The sequence below is a fragment of the Filicampus tigris genome, chromosome 2 (genome assembly GCF_054856515.1).
Source record: "Filicampus tigris isolate MCC_2025a chromosome 2, RoL_Ftig_1.0, whole genome shotgun sequence".
Classification (NCBI taxonomy): domain Eukaryota; kingdom Metazoa; phylum Chordata; class Actinopteri; order Syngnathiformes; family Syngnathidae; genus Filicampus; species Filicampus tigris.
The window spans coordinates 2,259,191-2,278,281 of NC_141218.1; the positions used below are offsets into that span (position 1 = coordinate 2,259,191).

The following is a 19,091-nucleotide window of genomic DNA, read 5'->3' on the forward strand; positions in this document are numbered from 1 at the left end:
AGCGGCTGCCACAAATGAGCCTCTTCAATGACGTCACTGTCGCAAACCAACGCAACTGTCGTGAAAACTGGCCGCCCCTTGAAGATGGCGGCGGAGCTGCATACCCGGAGCGGAAAGCTGGTCGGCCTGTCCAACTCCAACCGCACCGCCCGGCGCAACCAGCCTGTCCAGGAGTTCAACCACGGCCTGGTGCTCAGCAAGGAGCCGCTGAGGGACCGGGACGTTTTCACTGTCCGTATCGACAAGAAGGTAAAAACGAGCCACCGCCACGGGCGCCCGCCATTGCTGCTGCTGCTGCTGCTGCTGCTGCTGATGATTGCTCGGAGCGGGGCGGGCGGTGGTGATGGGACGGGGAATGCGAGGACAGCGCTCGCTGTCTCTGTTGCTGTCGCTGGGACGGGACGGGACGGAGGGTCCGCGTCCCCCCGCCCCCGCTGTCGAGGGGCTTCTCCTGCCTAACAACGCTGCTTGACAGCGACTCTCCTCTACGCCTCTTTTACAGGGATTTTGTTGTTTGCGATTGAAATATCGTCTTGCAGCAATTGTTTTCATTGGTCCCTTTACTAACGATACCGTATGTCAGGTAGCCATGCTAATGAGGTGCTAAAAGCGACTCTTGGCTACTGCAACTTAAGTGGAGGAATTCAATTGAGCTTGGTCATGCAGCCCGGCTTTGCTTTTTGTTAATGTCTTCGGCGTCTCTTGTTAGCTCATCGGCTAATGTCCTGCCCAATGGACCTTTTCAGCATGACGTCACAGCGTGCACTTCCGGGATGGCACCATTAGTAAACAAACCCTTCTGTGTTCGATCAAGACAGAGTGATTGGAAACAAGGTGAAATAGCTTGAATGATGGTTTAAACCTTTTTCCCCGCTGCTGTCATTGGAATCATGTGTCACGTGTCATTTGAAAATTAGATGTTGTAAATGGCTTTGGAGACAGTCGGGTGCATTTTACATTTTAGCACGTAAATTGGTTAAAAAATAGACGTGGTTTGAATTCTGGCTAGTTGATTGACTTTTCTGTTGCTTGGATTAATGGCACGGACATTCTTTTTTAATGGGAAAATAGATAGCTGGTTCTAGTGTATTGGCAGACTGGCTTTTATGTTTTGCTAAATTACTTAAAGACAACTCGATAAACATTTTACACATACCTGCGTGAATATTCCCTCCACAAACCAGATGATGGAGGTTTAATTCCTAATCTGTGTCCTTTAGATGAGTTTAATGAGGGCTGGAATGGATTAATGTTATGTCAATGGGGAAAACTGATGATATATGTAAATAAATTGATTTCTGAACATGGAACAAATTGAATTTGTAATCAAGATAGCACTGTTACAAAATTGCTGGTATATTAAAATTACCACACTATATTGTCGTCCTCATGTCACGATATTAATAGCAGCAAATCTTTTTAAAAGCCCAAGTTGTTCTCCATTTGTGCAGTTCCAGCACCCTATGTGGTTAGTTTATTAGTGCAGTTAAATTTGATGAAATCTTTCTCCACCTATAATGGATGGATAGATGTTTAAGACCCACGCTAATCGTCAGATAAATGGGAACAAATCCACAAATTGGCCCGATTCACAATGTGTGCGTGAATTAGCAAGTAAGTGCCTCAATATTAGGTGTTCGGTCAATGTAGGCAATCTATTTCTTTGTGAATACTGTTATGTCCCAAAAATATTGTGATGTTTTTTTTCTTTTTCTTTTTCTTTTTTTTTTTTTTTTTACAATATCGTGAGCTTTTAATATACTGTCGCAACCCTGCCCACAATATCATGATCATTATTGTACCGTGAGGTTCATATTGTGATATTATCGTATTGTGACATTTGGATATCGTGACATCCCTAGCACCCTTCTGTTAACCCATTAAAGCCTAAAGCGCCTGGATCAACAGCTCTCCAAAACCGGGGGTCGTCTTTGGAATTACCCTTGAAAACCTGAAGTTTTCCCAGAAATTCAACACCTACAAAATAGTTAATATCTCAGCGCCTGTAGCAGACAGAAACATCATTCCGAAAGAAGTTGAGACCTTTGACATGTGGCTTTCACACAGGCCCGAGTTTATTCATCTTTACAGTTTCAATCGAAAACTAAAGTGTCGGTGCAAGAGAAGCGCTATTTTTAATTTTAAAAAATCGAGTGGTAATTACCTCCGTTATTCACAGAAAGTCTATTGCCTGTTCCTATGCTTGAGTCAAAGCAAGAACCTTCGAGCTCTAGCTCTTTTCTGGCTCTCTCTTTTGTGCCGCCACCCTCCTCTCCCGCGAGCAACAGTCAATAGCGTCCGTGCGTAAGCTCGCGCTAATAAGTGGACCGAACCGAACATGCCATACCGAATGTGAAGGTGCTTTGTTTGTGTTTCCAAATGGAACTACTGAATACAGTCATTTATGTAACATTGCTTTGTGATCGCGTACATGTTAGATGCATGGCGTTGGTGCTTTCCATTGCTCTGTTTTAAGTTTGGTGTAGGTCAGGCATGTGAATTGTTTAAAAAAAAAGAAAAAAAAAAAGTTGTGTTGAGGGTTAGAATGAAGAATCACTCGTCTCACCCAACCCTCATTCCATTAAAACCTCAATGACCTGCTGGCCTCTCATTGTGATGCTCAAGGTCGCGCATGTGTGTGTGCGTGTATTCCTGCATTCCGTGGCAGGACGCTGGTCAGCTGCTTTAGTGCAAGCGAGCGAACATATTGGTGAGTGAAACGAAACCAAAACAAAATCGATATGAATCGTTATGGTGTTTTCTATTCACCCGGAATGAAATGAACGCTGAAGCGGCTTGTCATGTGATCTGCTTTGCTTTGACAGCATAATGTGACTGAGGCGAGCATCATGTATTATTTATAGAATTGGCGTTCACATATTTAGGAAATTGATGTATCTGTGTACAATGTTTATTTCCTGCCATCATCCAGCACATTCCACAATATACACAATTTGCAGTCAAATATTAGTGACAGTGACATTATTGGCGAGTGACAATTCAAAGGATTGTTTTCCTCAAATCTCGAGAGGAGAAATTCTGCATTTTCACAGTTTAAAAGAGTTCCCAGATGTCTTAACCTTGCAACGGCAATCTTCTACATGTGACGTGTGTCTGTGCGTGTGTGATGCGTGGCCTTTTGTTGACTTGCTAAAATGTTGCGTCTTTTTATACTGCTGCACTCCGCGCCAGGACACTTTTTTTTTTTTTTTCCCGAGGCAAGCTCGATTCCTTCCTCGCTAAAAATATCCCAGCGGATCATCAAACAAATTGTTTTTATCCACCTGCAATTTTGAGTCCAGCAGTGGAGCGGTCGAGCACCAGCGCGTTCGCGCAGAAGATGTTTCTCCTGTGCTGTGCCGCTTGCCCGCGTCTCTCATCTTTGCCTTTTCCCAACCGGTCGCAGGTGAATTCGTGGAGCGGCTCCATTGAGATCGGCGTGACCACGCTGGACCCCGCTCTGCTGGACTTCCCGAGCAGCGCCACGGGGCTGAAGGGCGGCTCCTGGATCGTGTCGGGCTGCTCGGTGCTCCGGGACGGCCGCTCGGTGCTGGAGGAGTACGGCCGCGACCTGGACCAGCTGGCCGAGGGCGACCGCGTCGGCATCCAGCGCAGCTCCCGCGGAGAGCTCCACCTATGGGTCAACGGCCAGGACTGCGGCGCGGCCGCCAGCGGCTTGCCCGCCAAGCTGTGGGCGGTGGTGGACCTGTACGGCAAGTGCACGCAGGTGACGGTGGTGAGCTGCGAGCCGCCGCTTCCCTCTGCCCAGCGAGAGACTGTCGTTCGGGAGGACGAGGAGGAGGACGAGGACGAGGAGGACGAGGAGGAAGAGGAGGACGATGTGGTGGTCTGCGGCGTGCGGGAGGATGCGGGCATCACGGCGCTGATGAATGTGGCAGCAATGAATGGTGTCATGATAGGAGGCCAGGGTAAGGGAACAAACGCCTAACACCACTCGGTGTGCCACATGATTGCGAATAGAGGCGCAGGCGGCACAGACGCAAAGCAGCAACGCAACAGAATTGACCAACCGACCTAGAGCTGTTCGATTATGGAAAAAAATATTAATTGTGATTATTTTGGTAATAAGTAAAATCACGATTATTCAAAGGATCATTTTTTGGGTTAAAAAAAAAATATATATATAAACACACATCAATGGGAGCAAGTTCCTTTTGGACCAAACAAAATTCAGAACATTTGTTATTTTCAAATTTTAAAAAACGGTGTAAATGCTTCAATTTAAGTATGATTTCCTTATGTAAACAATATAAATATAAATGAATATTGATCATCGTTTTTTTACGATTATGCCAATTTTGTAATCGTGCAGTGTAATAATTGTAATTGTAATTGCATTTCGATTAATTGCACAGCCCTAAGCCGACCCGCCACTAGTGCTTATAATGTTTGAAATTGGCTATATTCATTGTTTCAGTCAGTCAAACTTTTCACACCAAGTATCAAGGAAAAAAATACTGAGCTTTTCGAGTTCCCACGCCATGACCGACACGGAAATACAGCAGCACAGCAGGCACAAGTGTTCATCAAAAAGAAGGGATGTTATTTTCTCCACAGTTTTAAATCTTATTGTGAACCACTGTATGGTTCTGCACACTTTGAACATCAACACGTTGCTCAAATATTCGAAAATTAAAAAACGGTACTTACTGATTCAATAAAAATATGTGAAAAATTGTACTCCAGTAAAATGAGTACTGCGTAAATCAAATGAACTCTTTAGAATGGCCAAACAATGAAGCAAATGCAAATCAATTGCAATGTAGTTGAATTACATTTTCAAATATTTAGCTGGTGTCTAAATAAGTTGGGTGCTTAAGAAGTGCGGTTGCCACATTTACATATTGTTTTAGGAAAGACGAAAAGTTGATTCCTGCTTCGTTTGCCTTCATTTGAGCCCAAAGTGAGCCGAGAAAACCGAAACATTTATGCATCATAAATCTCATATTGTTCATGAAAAGACAGATTAGGGCTGGAGCGACAATTCAATATCGATGTTGATCGCGATTGACACGTGGTTGATATCAATGGAAAATGCCTTCGATCAAACCTTGATGGAAAATGGTAATTTGCGTAATTTTTCATCCCTACTATTTTTAGGGGGGGGGGGGGGGGGGGGAAATACAGCTTCAGTGGTATTTATTTATTTATTTTTGTCCTTGTCGTCGTCGTCAGTGCCTGAGCTTAGTTGCGGTCACAGCAGACCAGACAAGTTCCCCAGCAACCTGGAGCCAGACGCAGGTAGGAAACGCTCCATCCATCGCGACAACGCAACGATTTGTTCAACCGACTCTGTAGTCATTTTCTTCTGCTTGTCTCTTGTCAGTTCTAACAGAGCACCAGCTCTTTGATGTGTTCAACAATGCAATAGTGTCTTTTTACCGAGCCGAGGATGAGGGCGGAGGGGAAGAAGGCGGCGGCGGCGGCGGCGGCGGCGGCGGCGGCACCACGGGAGGGAGCGGATCCACAGGAAGTGACAACTCCTCGTCGAGACACGACGCCAGGAGCGGCGGCAGAGGCGGCGCGCTGAGCGCTGACGGCGGGGCGGGAGCCGGGGACGCCGGCAACACGAACGGCGGCCCCGCCGGCGGCGGCGGAGGAGGAGGCGGAGCTTGTGCCGCCGGCGACTTGACCACCAATGACGCCTTGCTCTTCCACGAGAAGTGCGGCACCTTGATCAAACTGAGCAATAACAACAAGACGGCGGAGAGGAGGCGACCGCTGGACGAGTTCAACAACGGCGTGGTCATGACCAACCGGCCGCTGCGACACAACGAGATGTTCGAGGTGAAAACCGTGTCGGCGTCAAATGATCACACGCGGCGAGGCCTCTCAAAACGCACGCTGCAAAAATGCTGCAGGTTTTTTATTGACTTGTTTTATTTTTTCTCCCATTTTTCGCTTGCTAAGCAATGACAAAGTAGTGTAAAGCAGTCAAATGTTCTGCCTTTAAGACACATCTTATTGTAAGCATTAAGGGACCCCAAAAAATGATCTTATTCATGATCTTTTGTGAATTGAACAGCCGATTGTAATCGTCTGTTTAAGAATTTTACTCTGCCAAATATTCTCATCGACATGGGGCGGCAAAACCATCCGTCGCGGTCGTCCCCTCGTATTTACTCTTTTTTTTTTTTTCCGCCAATCCTTTATTTTTTTATTGAGCATCATTTATATGACACAATGTCTTGTATCTTTGGAAACAAATACAAAGAGAGATTTACTCATTTTTAATTGTATTTCTCTCATGAAATAATTGTTTACTCAAGTCACATTTTAAAATGTATTGATCAAATAATTGGTTCATGAACCACAATTGATAATCATATGATTGAAACAATATTTATATCGATTATTATTAAGCATGGCCACCCTCAGCCCTCCGACTTGAACCCCCGATTGAGAACCGCAGCGCCATCCTCAAAGGGGATCTCACCTCCGGCCAGCATTTCCGTTGTTCGGCCGCTGCGGACCACCGCATTGTACGTGACTTCATCCTCACTTGAAAATGCATTTCCAGATCCGCATTGATAAACTGGTGGACAAGTGGTCGGGTTCGATCGAGATTGGCGTGACCACGCACATCCCAAACCATCTGGACTATCCTGCGACCATGACCAATCTGCGCTCAGGTAAGCGCGCGCACCCGACAAGTGTCAGCGAGCGAGCGAGCGAGCGACTGATATCGCCCCGCGACCGGCAGGCACAATCATGATGAGCGGCTGCGGCATCCTGACCAACGGCAAAGGCACCAGACGGGAATACTGCGAGTTCAGCCTGGATGAACTTCAGGTTTGGAAGCACGCGCACACCTGCTCTCAGTAGTTGAGCACTTTTTTTTTATTTGCCCTCAACTGGGCTGATCAAAATTGATGGATTCCTTTTTTTTTTTCCCCAAAATGCTTTCTTTATCTTACGCATTCTGTTATATTTTTGCTTTGGTCATTTCCCATTGTTATGAAGTCAGTAATTGATTCTAACTTCATGAATTATAAATGGCACAATTGAACAATAAGAATCGGGGGCGGTAAAAAGACACTCTTGCATTGTTGAACACATCAAAGAGCTGGTGCTCTGTTAGAAAAAAATATATACTTTTACATTTTTTGTCAATTATTAAATTATTTTTGAATTTGTGTTTTTTATATATTTTTTTATTTTATTGAAAATTAAGAATGGTATAATTGTGCTTGTCTAAGGAAGATCTGAACTTCATACTATTCAGATTGTCATTTTACTTGAATATACGATGTGTTGGGACGGTGAGAGAAATATTCAGGCCCACCCTGATTTTTCAAGGCCCACCCATTAGCCACATTCTGGCTCCGCCCCTGATAAGAATAAGAATCATTTGATCAGAATTGGGCTCTGCAAAACATCCCAATCCTCCAAAATCCCCAATTATGAGAATATCGCAACAAGTGGCCTGGGCAACTCCAGAGACGCCACCATTTGTATACAAGCCATTCAAAAGACAATTTTCCATCACGTGTCCCCTTGAAACACCAAGACTAAGGTGCGGTTTGCCTTTCTTGTCACGGTCCTCAGGAGGGCGATCACATTGGGCTGATGCGCAAAGCCAGCGGTGCGCTTCATTTCTACATCAATGGCATCGACCAAGGTGAGATGACTGAACAGCCAGCAAAAAAAATCAAACGCCCCCTCGGCCTTGTCTCGTTTAGTTGTTTTTTTTTTTGTGTGCGTTGCCGCCAAATGTCAAGCGAGGTCCGATTTGACCCCCAAATTCTGAAAGGGTTAAGACGGTCATATCCTTTTGAAGGTGTCGCAGCAGCGCAGACCCCCGGCGTGGTGTACGGCGTGGTGGACCTTTACGGAATGGCCGTCAAGGTCACCATTGTCCACAATCACAACCACAGCGAGCGCCTCCGCCGCAACAACGCCATCATGCGGGCCATGTCACCCGACGTGGGGCGGCCCCGGCCCGCCCTCACCCCGGACGCCGACGCGCCCGAGCGGCTGCTCTTCCACGCCAACTGCGGCCAGAAAGCCGCCATCATCAGCGACGGCCGGACGGCGCTGAGGCCGCAGTAAGCTCTCCGCCCACTTCTCACTTTTCTTCCAGTAGGGGGAAAAAAAAGACTCCAATAAAATAACCGTGCGCAACGTGCCACGTGTAATTTGCTCCCTTGCCAGCGCCACCGACGACTTCAATCACGGCGTGGTCCTCAGCAGCAGGCCGCTGCGCTCCAACGAAGTGTTCCAGGTTCGTATCGACAAGATGGTGGACAAGTGGGCGGGCTCCATCGAAATCGGTGTCACCACGCACAACCCCGCCTACCTGCAACTGCCTTCCACCATGACCAACCTGCGCTCAGGTAAACCTAAATTTACGTTATCGGGCTTCCAATTTTTTTACTCAACCATCGATGTGTTTTTTTTGTCTCCAGGGACATGGATGATGACGGGGAATGGTGTGATGCACAACGGAACAACAATTCTGGATGAATACGGACACAACCTAGACCGCCTCAAAGTGTGTAAAAAAAATAAAAAAATGCTACATTTTTTTATATTCAATATTAGGGCGTGGCCGATATTAGTTATTTTAAAATTGGCAAAAAATTTTTTTTATTTTTTTTTTAACACATTAAAGAGGTCAAGTCAGAAGAAGTCAGAAACGATCTTGACAATAATGTACAATACAACTTTATTTATATAATACTCTTCCTAACAGCTACAGCTATAACGAAGCACTTTAAAATTAGAATAACAGAATAGCAATAATATATAACTAGAGAAATCAATCGATTAAAAAACAAAATACGATCTACGACCCCCCCCCAAACCGAAATTGGACAATTTTGGCCAGGTTTGTGTCTGTTTTAAAGTGACATAACAACAAGTCAATGTCAAAAAGTCAAATTTTCTGTCTTGAATTCATATCTTTCTTCTGGAAAGGGTTAAAGTGGAAGTCAACCGCATATTGTTCTTTCCAACAATATGTTTGATGCGCCTTCACCAGTTGCTCAGGTAGCAACCAATCACGGTTCAGCTAATTTCTGAAGCTGGGTCATGATTGGTCGTTACCCGAGCAACTGTGATGTCATTTTCAGTCCGCAGCAAATGGCAAAATGGCCGCCCCCTGAGAAAGAGCAAAATGGCTGCGTTTTCCCGCTTAGATCCTATTCCACAAACGCGACATGAATCCGAATGCCGTGTTTCGACGAGTGGGGCCGCATGCATAGAACAGATTGTTGGAAAGAATTTGGGGGGCTTGACTTCCCCCGCTTTAAGGGAGCAAAAAAGAAACCATTTTATTCATTATAGAATATTTCCCCACGAATGAGCTATTGGAATTTTATTCTGTCAAATATTGGAATCGTCCTCGGCCTTTAAAAATCCCAATCGCTTCCGTACGTGACGTCTTTTGGGAGCACAGCGGGTGTGCCGGAAAATGCTCTTGCCGTTTTTTGCTTTTTTTTCTCGAATCATTTCGTCTGTTCTCGTAACGGCGATGCCGCTGGCCCACACAGGCGGGCGACACGGTGGGCGTCGTGCGCAAAGACGACGGCAGCCTCCACTTCTTTGTCAACGGCGTGGCGCAGGGCCCGGCGGCTTGGAACGTGCCCCCCAGCGTCTACGCCGTGGTGGACCTCTACGGCCAGGCCGCCCAGGCCACCATCATGGACGACATGGGTGAGAGCGGGAAGGGAGGGGTGGGGGGGTGAGGCCCGCAACCTCCAGATTGCCCAATCTTTGAAACTCAAGCCTCGGCCTTTGTGCCGCTCCTCCGCCGCTTAGTGGACCTTCCCCCTCTCCCGGAGGACGGCTCGGAGGGAGGCGCGGCCACGTCCCCCGGGAGCCCCTGCTCGGCGTCGGGCGGCGGCGGCGGCGGCGGCAGCGACCTGCGCTTCCACCAGCTGCACGGCACCAACGCCGTCATCACCAACGGGGGGCGCACCGCCCTGCGCCAGAACTGCCGCAGCGAGTTCAACGACGCCATTGTCATTTCCAACAGGTGAGGTCAAAACACGAGCGCCTGCCGGCCGATTGAGACGCCGCGTTTCTCGGCTCCTCGCAGGTGCCTTCGAGACGGCGAGCTCTTTGAAATCATCATTCAGAAGATGGTGGACCGCTGGTCGGGCTCAATAGAAGCAGGTCAGCGGTGTGCAGAAATGCGCAATTTGTAAGCTTGCCAAAAGAGATTCGCCGAGAGTTGATCTTTTTCTTTTCGTTGTTTTTCCGTCCACCCTTTGTGCTTTGGCGCAAAGGCGTGACTGCCATCAGGCCAGAAGAGCTGGAATTCCCCAACACCATGACAGACATCGACTACGACACGTGGATGCTCAGGTAGCTCAGGCAAAGCGTCCGCGCGCGTCCCCGAGCCGACGTTTGTTTGCCTTTTTTTATTTTGTATTTTTTTTTTTTCCTTTTGCTCAGCGGGACGGCCATCATGCAGGACGGCAACACCATGCGCAACAACTACGGCTGCGACCTGGACTCGCTGACGTCGGGCTCGCGCATCGGCATGATGCGCTCGGCCCTCGGCGACCTTCACTATTACATCAACGGCGCCGACCAAGGCGTCGCCTGCTCCGGTCTGCCGCCAGGTTGGACAATTTGCCTGCTCCCCAAAAAATGTGACCGCTTCGATGTTGTCTGGGGGGGGGGTACAAACGGGGCAATGGACTTGATGTCCTGATGGGAAGGCTGACTTTGAGGTAACATTTGACTCCGATTCTTCTGTGGGGTCAGACAGTTTTCACGTCCAGGACAAAGGGTGCTTTGCCGAGCGGGTTTGACTGCCGACTCCACTCCAGCGAGCTTTTCTGGGACCGTCACTTGGGGTGTTGGACTAACCGGTCTGTCTGTCTGTCTTTTGTGCTTTTTCTTTCTTTTTCCAGATGTGTTTGCTGTGATCGACCTGTACGGTCAGTGCGTCCAAGTGTCCATCACCAGCGCCTCCGGCCCGCTGGACAACAGCTTGTGCACCAGCAACATCACCGAGAAGAGCTTCCCCATCCACTCTCCAGGTGGGGCGGCGACGGGATCTCGCGACCCAATCGCGTGCTGACGGGCTTGCCCCGCGTGCGTGTTTGCGCGCGGCTGTTTTTGCATAGCGGCAGGCGTCGCCCACAGGTTCCACGGCAAGCACGGCAAGAACGTGGTGCTGCTCGGCGAGGGCCGCCAGGCCGTGCGAGCCGGCGGTTACGCCCACGGCATCCTTTTCAGCGGCAAGGAACTCAAAGTGGACGAGCTGTTTGAGGTTAGTTGGCCGCAGGAAGTCGCCGGGGCGCCCGTTTGTCAGCGCCGCCCAAGAGGCTTCTCCGCCGCCCCTTTTTTTTTTTTTTTTTTTTTGCAGGTGCGGATCGACGAGACGGACGAGCAGTGGTGCGGCTCGCTGCACGTAGGCCTGACCACGCTGCCGCCGCCCGAGCTGCCGTCGTGCCCGCTCTCCGGCTTCTCGCCCTCCCTCCCGCAGCTTCGGGCCAAGGTCACCTGGCTGCTCTGCGGCTCCGAGGTCCGGCGCAACGGCGTGCCGCAGCGCCACAACTACGGCTGCTCGCTGGACCGGCTGATGGTGAGCTGCCGCCCGGTCGGATGGACGGAGCTTTTCATGGACCTGCGCACATTTTTCTTAGGTTGGGAACCGCGTGGGCGTGAAGAGGTGCGCCGATGACACCATGCACGTCTTCGTTGACGGCGAGGACATGGGACCCGCAGCCGCTGCCGTAGCCAAGGTACGCGGCAAAACACGGCAGCGTTGCGCACGCGCTGCATGACGTGCACTCCAGTGGACGCGCCTCCTGTTTTTTTCAATGTATTTTTTTTTGTCGTTGCAAGAACGTGTACGCAGTCCTGGACCTGTACGGACGCATCACCGCCGTCTCCATCGTCAGCTCCACTCTGACGGAGGAGGCGGAGGGCGTCAAAGCGCCGTCACTCTCCTCAGGAAGCTGCAGCGAAGCAGAGGAAGACGGCACGCCGCTCGCAGAGGCACGTCACGTGATTTGGCCTTTCCAAGTACACTCAACCAATAGCAATCCACTCGTAGCTCCACCCACAAATGCTCCCCCCCCCATTCGGAGTGTTGAAAGAACCGGCCGTCATCTGCCAATTTTTTTGTTTATTCTGGCCACCTTCAGTTATGAAAGTGAAAGCATTTAACGACATAACTCAAACAACATTTTGAGTCATGGCATAAAATCAAAAACAAAATGTTAAAAAAAAAAAAAAAAAAAAATCGAAACACCTTACATTTGTAAAACTAAGAAAAGGTAGGTAGAGCACAAATGCCTTTGCTTTTCATCATGAGATTTCGAGGTTCGTGTTAAATGTTCTTGGTGTCTTGGTGTATGTCGGACGCAAGAAGGAAGGTCAAACACTTGTTTGAGAATTGTCCTTAATTACGCAGTACTTGGCGGGCTGTTCATTTAGCTCGCACTCAACAAGTACTTCATCTTTATAGAGAGAAAAACAAAATGACTAAAACCAGTACGAAAATGAAGCATTTTCAAATAAATACCCATCATAGTAAAAAATAATTGAAACTATCCATCTAGCCGAGATCCGAACTACTTATCCCAACTAAGTGAATTCAAGAAACAAACGTAAAATGAAATAAAAGCTAACTACAATGAAAAATTACTATCCGATTGGAGTTTTTCGAGATGCAAGCCAATAATTTGTTTTTGCTTTGAGCAGAAAGTAAAATGCGGGCGACAGATGGTGGCAGAGAACTCCACCGACATCACAACCGGCTAGCTGAATGCTAACACATGATGCAAAATGCCATAGACGGGCTAAATAAACTAGCATCAGTGGTGTTATAACTAGGGACTGACGTCACGCTTTGGATGTTTTTGAGTCAAAAGTCAAATGCTGATAACTGACTAATCAGCCGATTGATTAAAAACCAAAAACAAACACAGTGTAATGAATGAAATGCGTTTTCTTTGGGGGCTTCCTCCCGCGTTGCAACATGTTAAGCTCCACCTCGACCTCTCAGTCTCGAATGTAAGCGAGGCTGTATTTTTTTCCCGGTTGCTCGCAGGCTGCGGGCGAGCTGTGCGCCGCAGCGGCCGCCACAGCCGCCGCCGCCACGGCCTTCCTGGAAAACCACGGCAAGAACATCCAGCTGTCCAACCGCAGGCTGACGGCGGCCAGAGTGTCCAGCTACAACCAAGGCCTGCTGGTCACCGCTCGAGCGCTGAGCCAGCAGCAGCTCTTCCAGGTAGGCGGCGGCGGCGGGCGGCCGACGCGGCGCCCGGCCTCCCCTCAGCTCGCCGACGCCTTGTCCAGTTTCAGATCGACCGGCTCAATCCGTCGTGGACGTCGTCGCTGTCGCTCGGGGTGATCGGCCACTCGCCGGACCGGCTCAACTTCCCGTCGACGGCGTGCTGCCTGAAGCGCTCGGCGTGGCTGCTGCAGAGGGACTCGGTTTTCCACAACTCCCTCAAAGTAGACGCACAAAAGCGCTCCCGACTCGCCTTGGCGGGAAAGTCGAGCGCAAATTGACCGCACCCTGCCTTTCCTCCTCAGATCTGCGAGAACTACGGTCCTAACTTGGACACGTGTCCCGAGGGGACAGTGTTGGGTCTGCTGGTGGACGCCAACAGTTGTCTGCACCTTTACGTCAACGGCATGGACCAGGGCGTGGCGGCGCAGGACATTCCCTCCCCCTGCTACCCCTTCATCGACCTGTACGGCCAATGCGAACAGGTACGCGCCTTCCTACGCGCCGGATCCCAGGTGCGCGGCGAAGCGCCGTCCCTCAGTACCTCGGCCGTGTGTCACCCTCTCAGGTCACGATCGTAACGGATAACGTGGCGGCCGTGGGCGGAGAAGGAGGCGACGCCCGCTGCCGGGGCGACATGGAGAAGGCGGACATGGTCGACGGTAGAATGTCTACAATTGCCTTTGTCGTTTCAAGCCGGGCCCCTGGCCCCTGCGCCAGCGCGATGGCAAAGACTCAAATGTTGTCCCAGCGTTATTTGTCCTTGCGGCCGCGAGAAAGAGATTTTATTCCCAATGATGTATTTTGGGCACTTGAAATTGTATCGTGCCAAATACAAGCCGTTTGCTGTGTTTTTGGCACGCAGGCATCAAAGAGAGCGTGTGCTGGACACCCCCTCCCGAGGTCCACCCGAACAAGTCGTGCGAGTACCAGGCACTGTGCTCCCGCTTTAAGGATCTCCTCACCCTACCAGGTGACTTTGACTCGCTCACCTCACCTATTCAGAGGCGGCAAACGCACTCACATTCTGGGCAGGGGGGGGGGGGGGTGTGCGGCAACAAAAATAAAAACCTTGAAGTACTGATTGATCTCCTCACGTCTTGCTCGGCAACTTGCCGGTGGTGTCAGACGGCTACTTCAGTGAAGACGCAAAGTACAACCTGTGCTACTGCGAGTCCTGCCACAAGCTGCGGGGCGACGAGGCTTATTACAAGAGAGGCGAGCCGCCCCGGGACTACGCTCTGCCTTTCGGATGGTGCTGCTTCGCCCTCAGGTGAGAGCAAACGAGGCCGGGGGCGGGGGGCGGGGGGGCGGGGCCCCTCCCATGACGTGCTTGACTCAAGTCGGCGGTGCGGGGACTTGCTTGCGTGCTCAAACCGGGAGTAAGCCTCTGAGCCTGACTCTGACTTGAACCGCATGACAAGTTGCGGGGATACTTTTCAGACCCAGCCGCACTCGGCGGGGGGGGGGGGGAATCCACCAAATGGCGAGACCGCAGCCGCGAGATTTCACAAAATCTACCCTAGATGCAATGTAAAACACCTTAGGACAAGAAGAATCATTTTCTGAATAACGTGTGTAACCAGAGCTGGGGGCATTTGACCAAACATTCTCCGTCCCTTTAATCGCCGACGGCCGGTTTCCCCTTCCGCCGTCCGTCTACCGCCTCGAGGCCGGCCCGACTGTCATTTCAAACGGGCTTCCGTTAGCGTCTCCGACGACCGACTTGGACAAACTACCACTCTCCCCCGCTGGGCGATATTTAAAAGGACTTTTTTTTTTTTCTATGACTTTCTCACCGCGGCCGGACTCAATGCGTCTCCTTTCAGTACCTTCCAGGACCTTTTTTGTAGCTTTGTATACCTTTTGAAGGACCTCGCAACACTTGGCGCATTCAAACTAGACGATTACATAGGGCACGGAATGGGCTTCCGACTATTTTGGAAAGTTCCCCGTCTGTCGTTGACGGCCGACAAAGTGGGCGTCCGTCATAGGCGGAGCGGTCCGTCACGTGGGCGGCCATTCGTTTTCATATCATTTTCTTTCTAATTTCTTGAGACGACTCTCTCCTTGGCTTCCTCTGGTCGATGTTTCGTGCGGTCCGCACCACACAGCGACTTCTTGTCACCCTTTCAATAGGCCGAAGGTCGAAGGCAGCCGTGCTGCTAATTAGAGCACACGCCTTTTTTAGGGGTCCCATCATTTTTGTCCAGGCCTGTTTATAAAAATAAATATGTTGAACCACAATCCAAAAGCAGTGTCTGATTTTCATTGGTTCATTTTTCGTTTCGACATTATTTGTCCTTGTCTACTTCTTCAATCACATGATACTTTTTTTGGGGGGGGGGCTGGGGTGCCTGGAACGGATCAATGGCATTTCCATTTGGTTCAAAGCATTTGCATTTGAGAAACAAGAGACTTGAGCGAGTTCAACTCTGGCTTAAAACGACGCCGCCGTGACTCGCTCAACCCAACTTGACTCGACTCACTCGATCGGACGCGCCAACTTGACGCTCGCTTGAAATTGGGAGGTCCCTACTTGCAAGTGACCCCGTGGGGACTTTGCTTGCCTTTCCAGGACCAAGCCGCACTGCGAGGCTTCCACTGCACTGAAGAAGTGGCACATGGCGTACCACGGCACCAGCGTCGGGGCCCTGCGCCGCACGCTGGACCACAGCCAGCTGCTGCCCGGTAACCGCGTCGCGGCATCTGCCCGGCTTCTTTTCGGCACGTTCACCATTCCAATGCATTGTGGCCGCAGGGACGTCGTCCGTCTTCTCGGTGGCTCCGGTGAAGGCGGAGGGCCCGGATGGCTACGGCGAGCCAGAGGAGAACAGCGCCCCCGGTAGGGAGGTGCCCAGAGTCAGGCTGTCGCCCACCATGCGCTACTCCGGCTTGGAGACCTTTGCTCCGAAAGTGCAGTAAGTGTGCCGTGGCTCCTTTTTCCATTCCTCGCGCTTGAGACATTTCTCACACTCCGATGTGCCCGGCATACACGACAAAGACAGAGATCTTTAATGTTCAAGGTGATCAACTTCAGCGTTTTGTGCAAATCGTCACTCGTTTTCAATTTGTTGCCCGCAACAGCGATACTCAAATAAGCGAACCGAGGACACTTGTCCAAGCTTTGCCGGAGGAAATTCTTTGCCCTTCTTGCTTGATGTGCAGCTTGAGTTGCTCAACAGTCTTGAGGTCTCCGTTGTCGTATTTTGCTCTTCGTAGTGCGCCGCACTTTCAGTGGCAGACGCGTCTTTGACCATGAAGCCACGCTGTCGTGGCACGCAGGATGTGGCTTGTCATTGTCGCTCGTGAAAAAGACGCTGCTGGGATGGCTTCTCCGAAACCTAAATATACCGCTCAGCATTCATCGTGCCTTCACAAATGTACAAGTTACTAAGACACCGCGTACCATCACAGATGAGGACAATCTGGATGGTCCTTTTCCACTTTGATCCGGAGGGCAAAACGTTTTGTCCAGGATTTCCAAAAACAGTTGGAAATGAGGACTCGTCAGACCACACTATAGTATTTTCCCATTGCATTTGTGGGTGACAAACTGTGCTAGCCGTCAACGATGTTTTCAAGTGTTCCTAAGGCCACGTTGCAATAACCTTAACACAAGGATGCTGGTTTTTTTTTTTTTTTTTTTTTTTAAATACAGTGCCGCCTGTGGGTTTGAGGTTGACGGGCATTCAATGTTTGTTTTTGAGATTTCTCCCGATTGTCTGTATCTTTTGACCACGTTACGGACCGTCGATGATGAAATCCCCAAATTCCTTGCGACTGTATGTTGGGACATACAAGCGGAGGTCCCAAACGAATCTACAGGAATAGTCTCGGCTCTCACAGGGCAGAGAGAATACAGTAGCTATGAAAGGTCCAGAAAGTGACTCAGTTTGGCCATTTCTCTCCGTACAGATTTCAGGACCCGCGCTCTCATCGCTGCCACCAGGCCCAGGTGGGCTTCCAGGTGTGCGTGCGTCCAGGCTCCTACAAGGCGGGGCCGCAGCAGACGCTGGGCCACGGCGAGCCGCTGGACCCCCGCTTCAGCAACTCTGAGATCGAGTGGATTACGAAAGAGCAGGGCGGCACGCTCCTCTACGGCCTGCTCGTGCGGGTCGAGTGAGCGTCCGCCCTCTCGCCCGCCCGCCCGCCCGCGCCGTCCGGGGACGTTTGATCAACTGACTACCAAATCCAAGCCCTGCCTTTGAGCTACAGACTCCTCTGGGATCCACTTGTTCTGAATGAGATTGTTTTTCGATTTGGGCGGTTTCAAAGAAGAACGGACACTGCCTGCACTTTATGTTTCGGCATTTCTTTTTTTTTTTTTTTTTTTTGAACTGGACTCAACAGCAACATGACACATTTTTTTGTTGAACACCCTAACCCTGCCTTTATTTCGGGCCGTTCGTCGCCCCCGCCGAGTCCGACGTCACTGGAGCCGTCATTAAATTATGACTGAATCCTTTTTACGTGCAAAAAAACAACAACAACAAAAAAAGACTTGAATTTTAAGAGTGAGCTTTTACAACTGGATTGTTTACACGTTCTGTTACGGTCCTATTTATTATTACAAGCCTGACCGGGTTTCTGTTTCTTCCTCAGCAGCTCCTTTTCTTCACCGATACGATCCAGGCAAAAAAGGGTTTGTCGGGACCATTTTCTTGGACAAACATCAAATACGTAAATAGGGACTGAGTCCAAACTGTTAATATTTGACACGCCTCCTTAAAAGGTTTATAATTGCCTATATTAACAGTGGTACCTTGGCTTGTGAGCTTGTGTTCTGTGGCCATGCTCGCAACTCCAAAAATGAATCCGTGCCAAACACACTTAAAAACTTTTTTTTATAAAACTTTTTTTTTTTTTTCGGTTATTACCTCTCTTAAATCAATCGGACCATTTAATTGATTTTTATTCTGCCAAAAATTTGAATTGGAATCGGCATTGCCCTAATAATAATATCGTAAACTGGAATGTAAAGAATTGAATATGGGTTTTAGCAACAACAACAAAAAAGTTAATTCTATTTTCACTATTCCGTGCTTTAAGTCATTGGACATTAAAAAGAAAAGGAAATTGCAAGCAAAAAAAACAGCTGAACTTGTACTCACTCCAAGGTAATCATGCGAACTGACGGTGGCCGGATGCGAATTTGGCTGCCTTGGTCCCTGAAGCTCGCTCGTTGGCCAAGTTTTTGTTGGCAACACAAGGCAAAAAAAAACCCACAACGGCTTGATCAACTTGTAAGTTGGGGCACTTGTAAGGCAACGTACCACTGTAGTTCAAAGCGTAAATAGAAAAGTAGGATTACTTTTTAGACGGGGATTTGGGGCCAAACGGCAAATACTGTAGGTGAGATTTCAGTGAATAATGGGGGCAAGTTTTAAAAAAGTAAATTAGAAAAAGTCTTTTAGAGCCTCCCGAGACAAATGTCAAAATATCTCTCAAAGATGGCAACCTTGTTTGCCACTACTTTTCCCACTGCAGTTTTTTTTTTTTTTTAAATCGCAAAAAAAAAATTGCTAAACTTCAACAGAAAAATGAGGCGTCATCTGAATAAGAATTGTTTAAACGAAGGCTCTGAGTTTTTCTCTGTTTGCGTTCTTCATCCCGGTTGAAGATCAAAAACCTTCTACGAGCAGCTGGGATCCGAACACGATCCCAAGGTTTTGTCTGAAGAAAGGAAAAAAAAAACAACAAAAAACTTCCAATCAAAAATGTGAAAATATTTTATGGGTAATTTATGGCCCAGTGCTGCTTTGTAAATTGTTTTTTTTTTTCTGGATGTTGCGTTGTACATAAATATCTTCTTGATTTATATAAATATATATATATAAAAAAGAAAATAAACTGACAGTATGCACTATTG

General features: G+C 49.0%; 1 protein-coding gene across 3 annotated transcripts; it reads left to right on the forward strand.

Moving 5' to 3' along the window:
- The first annotated feature begins 27 nt into the window (after positions 1-27).
- Positions 28-19,088, forward strand: neurl4 (neuralized E3 ubiquitin protein ligase 4). Of its 3 annotated transcripts, XM_086017815.1 has the most exons (29): positions 28-249; positions 3,407-3,929; positions 5,197-5,262; positions 5,348-5,808; positions 6,542-6,653; positions 6,725-6,813; positions 7,570-7,642; positions 7,802-8,069; positions 8,176-8,357; positions 8,430-8,515; positions 9,516-9,678; positions 9,784-10,000; positions 10,064-10,140; positions 10,254-10,332; positions 10,423-10,592; positions 10,887-11,015; positions 11,103-11,248; positions 11,345-11,563; positions 11,625-11,723; positions 11,827-11,979; positions 13,037-13,216; positions 13,285-13,443; positions 13,525-13,704; positions 13,788-13,881; positions 14,085-14,192; positions 14,348-14,492; positions 15,798-15,910; positions 15,981-16,140; positions 17,138-19,088. In XM_086017815.1, the coding sequence occupies exons 1-29, from the start codon at positions 28-30 to the stop codon at positions 17,343-17,345; spliced, it is 4,881 nt and encodes a 1,626-aa protein (XP_085873941.1). In that variant the 3' UTR covers positions 17,346-19,088. The 3 variants fall into 3 exon arrangements, with proteins under 3 accessions (XP_085873941.1, XP_085873939.1, XP_085873940.1); XM_086017813.1 differs by having other exon boundaries at positions 46-249; positions 11,103-11,563; XM_086017814.1 differs by having other exon boundaries at positions 46-249; positions 11,109-11,563.
- The last annotated feature ends 3 nt before the right edge of the window (positions 19,089-19,091 follow it).

Bases quoted from the DNA above. Each gene is read 5' to 3' on its own strand.
- neurl4 (XM_086017813.1), top strand. From the start codon at position 85: ATGGCGGCGGAGCTGCATACCCGGAGCGGAAAGCTGGTCGGCCTGTCC. The intron at 8,070-8,175 runs GTAAGCTCTCCG...CTCCCTTGCCAG, and splicing joins CGGACGGCGCTGAGGCCGCA to CGCCACCGACGACTTCAATC. The intron at 14,193-14,347 runs GTGACTTTGACT...CGGTGGTGTCAG, and splicing joins GGATCTCCTCACCCTACCAG to ACGGCTACTTCAGTGAAGAC.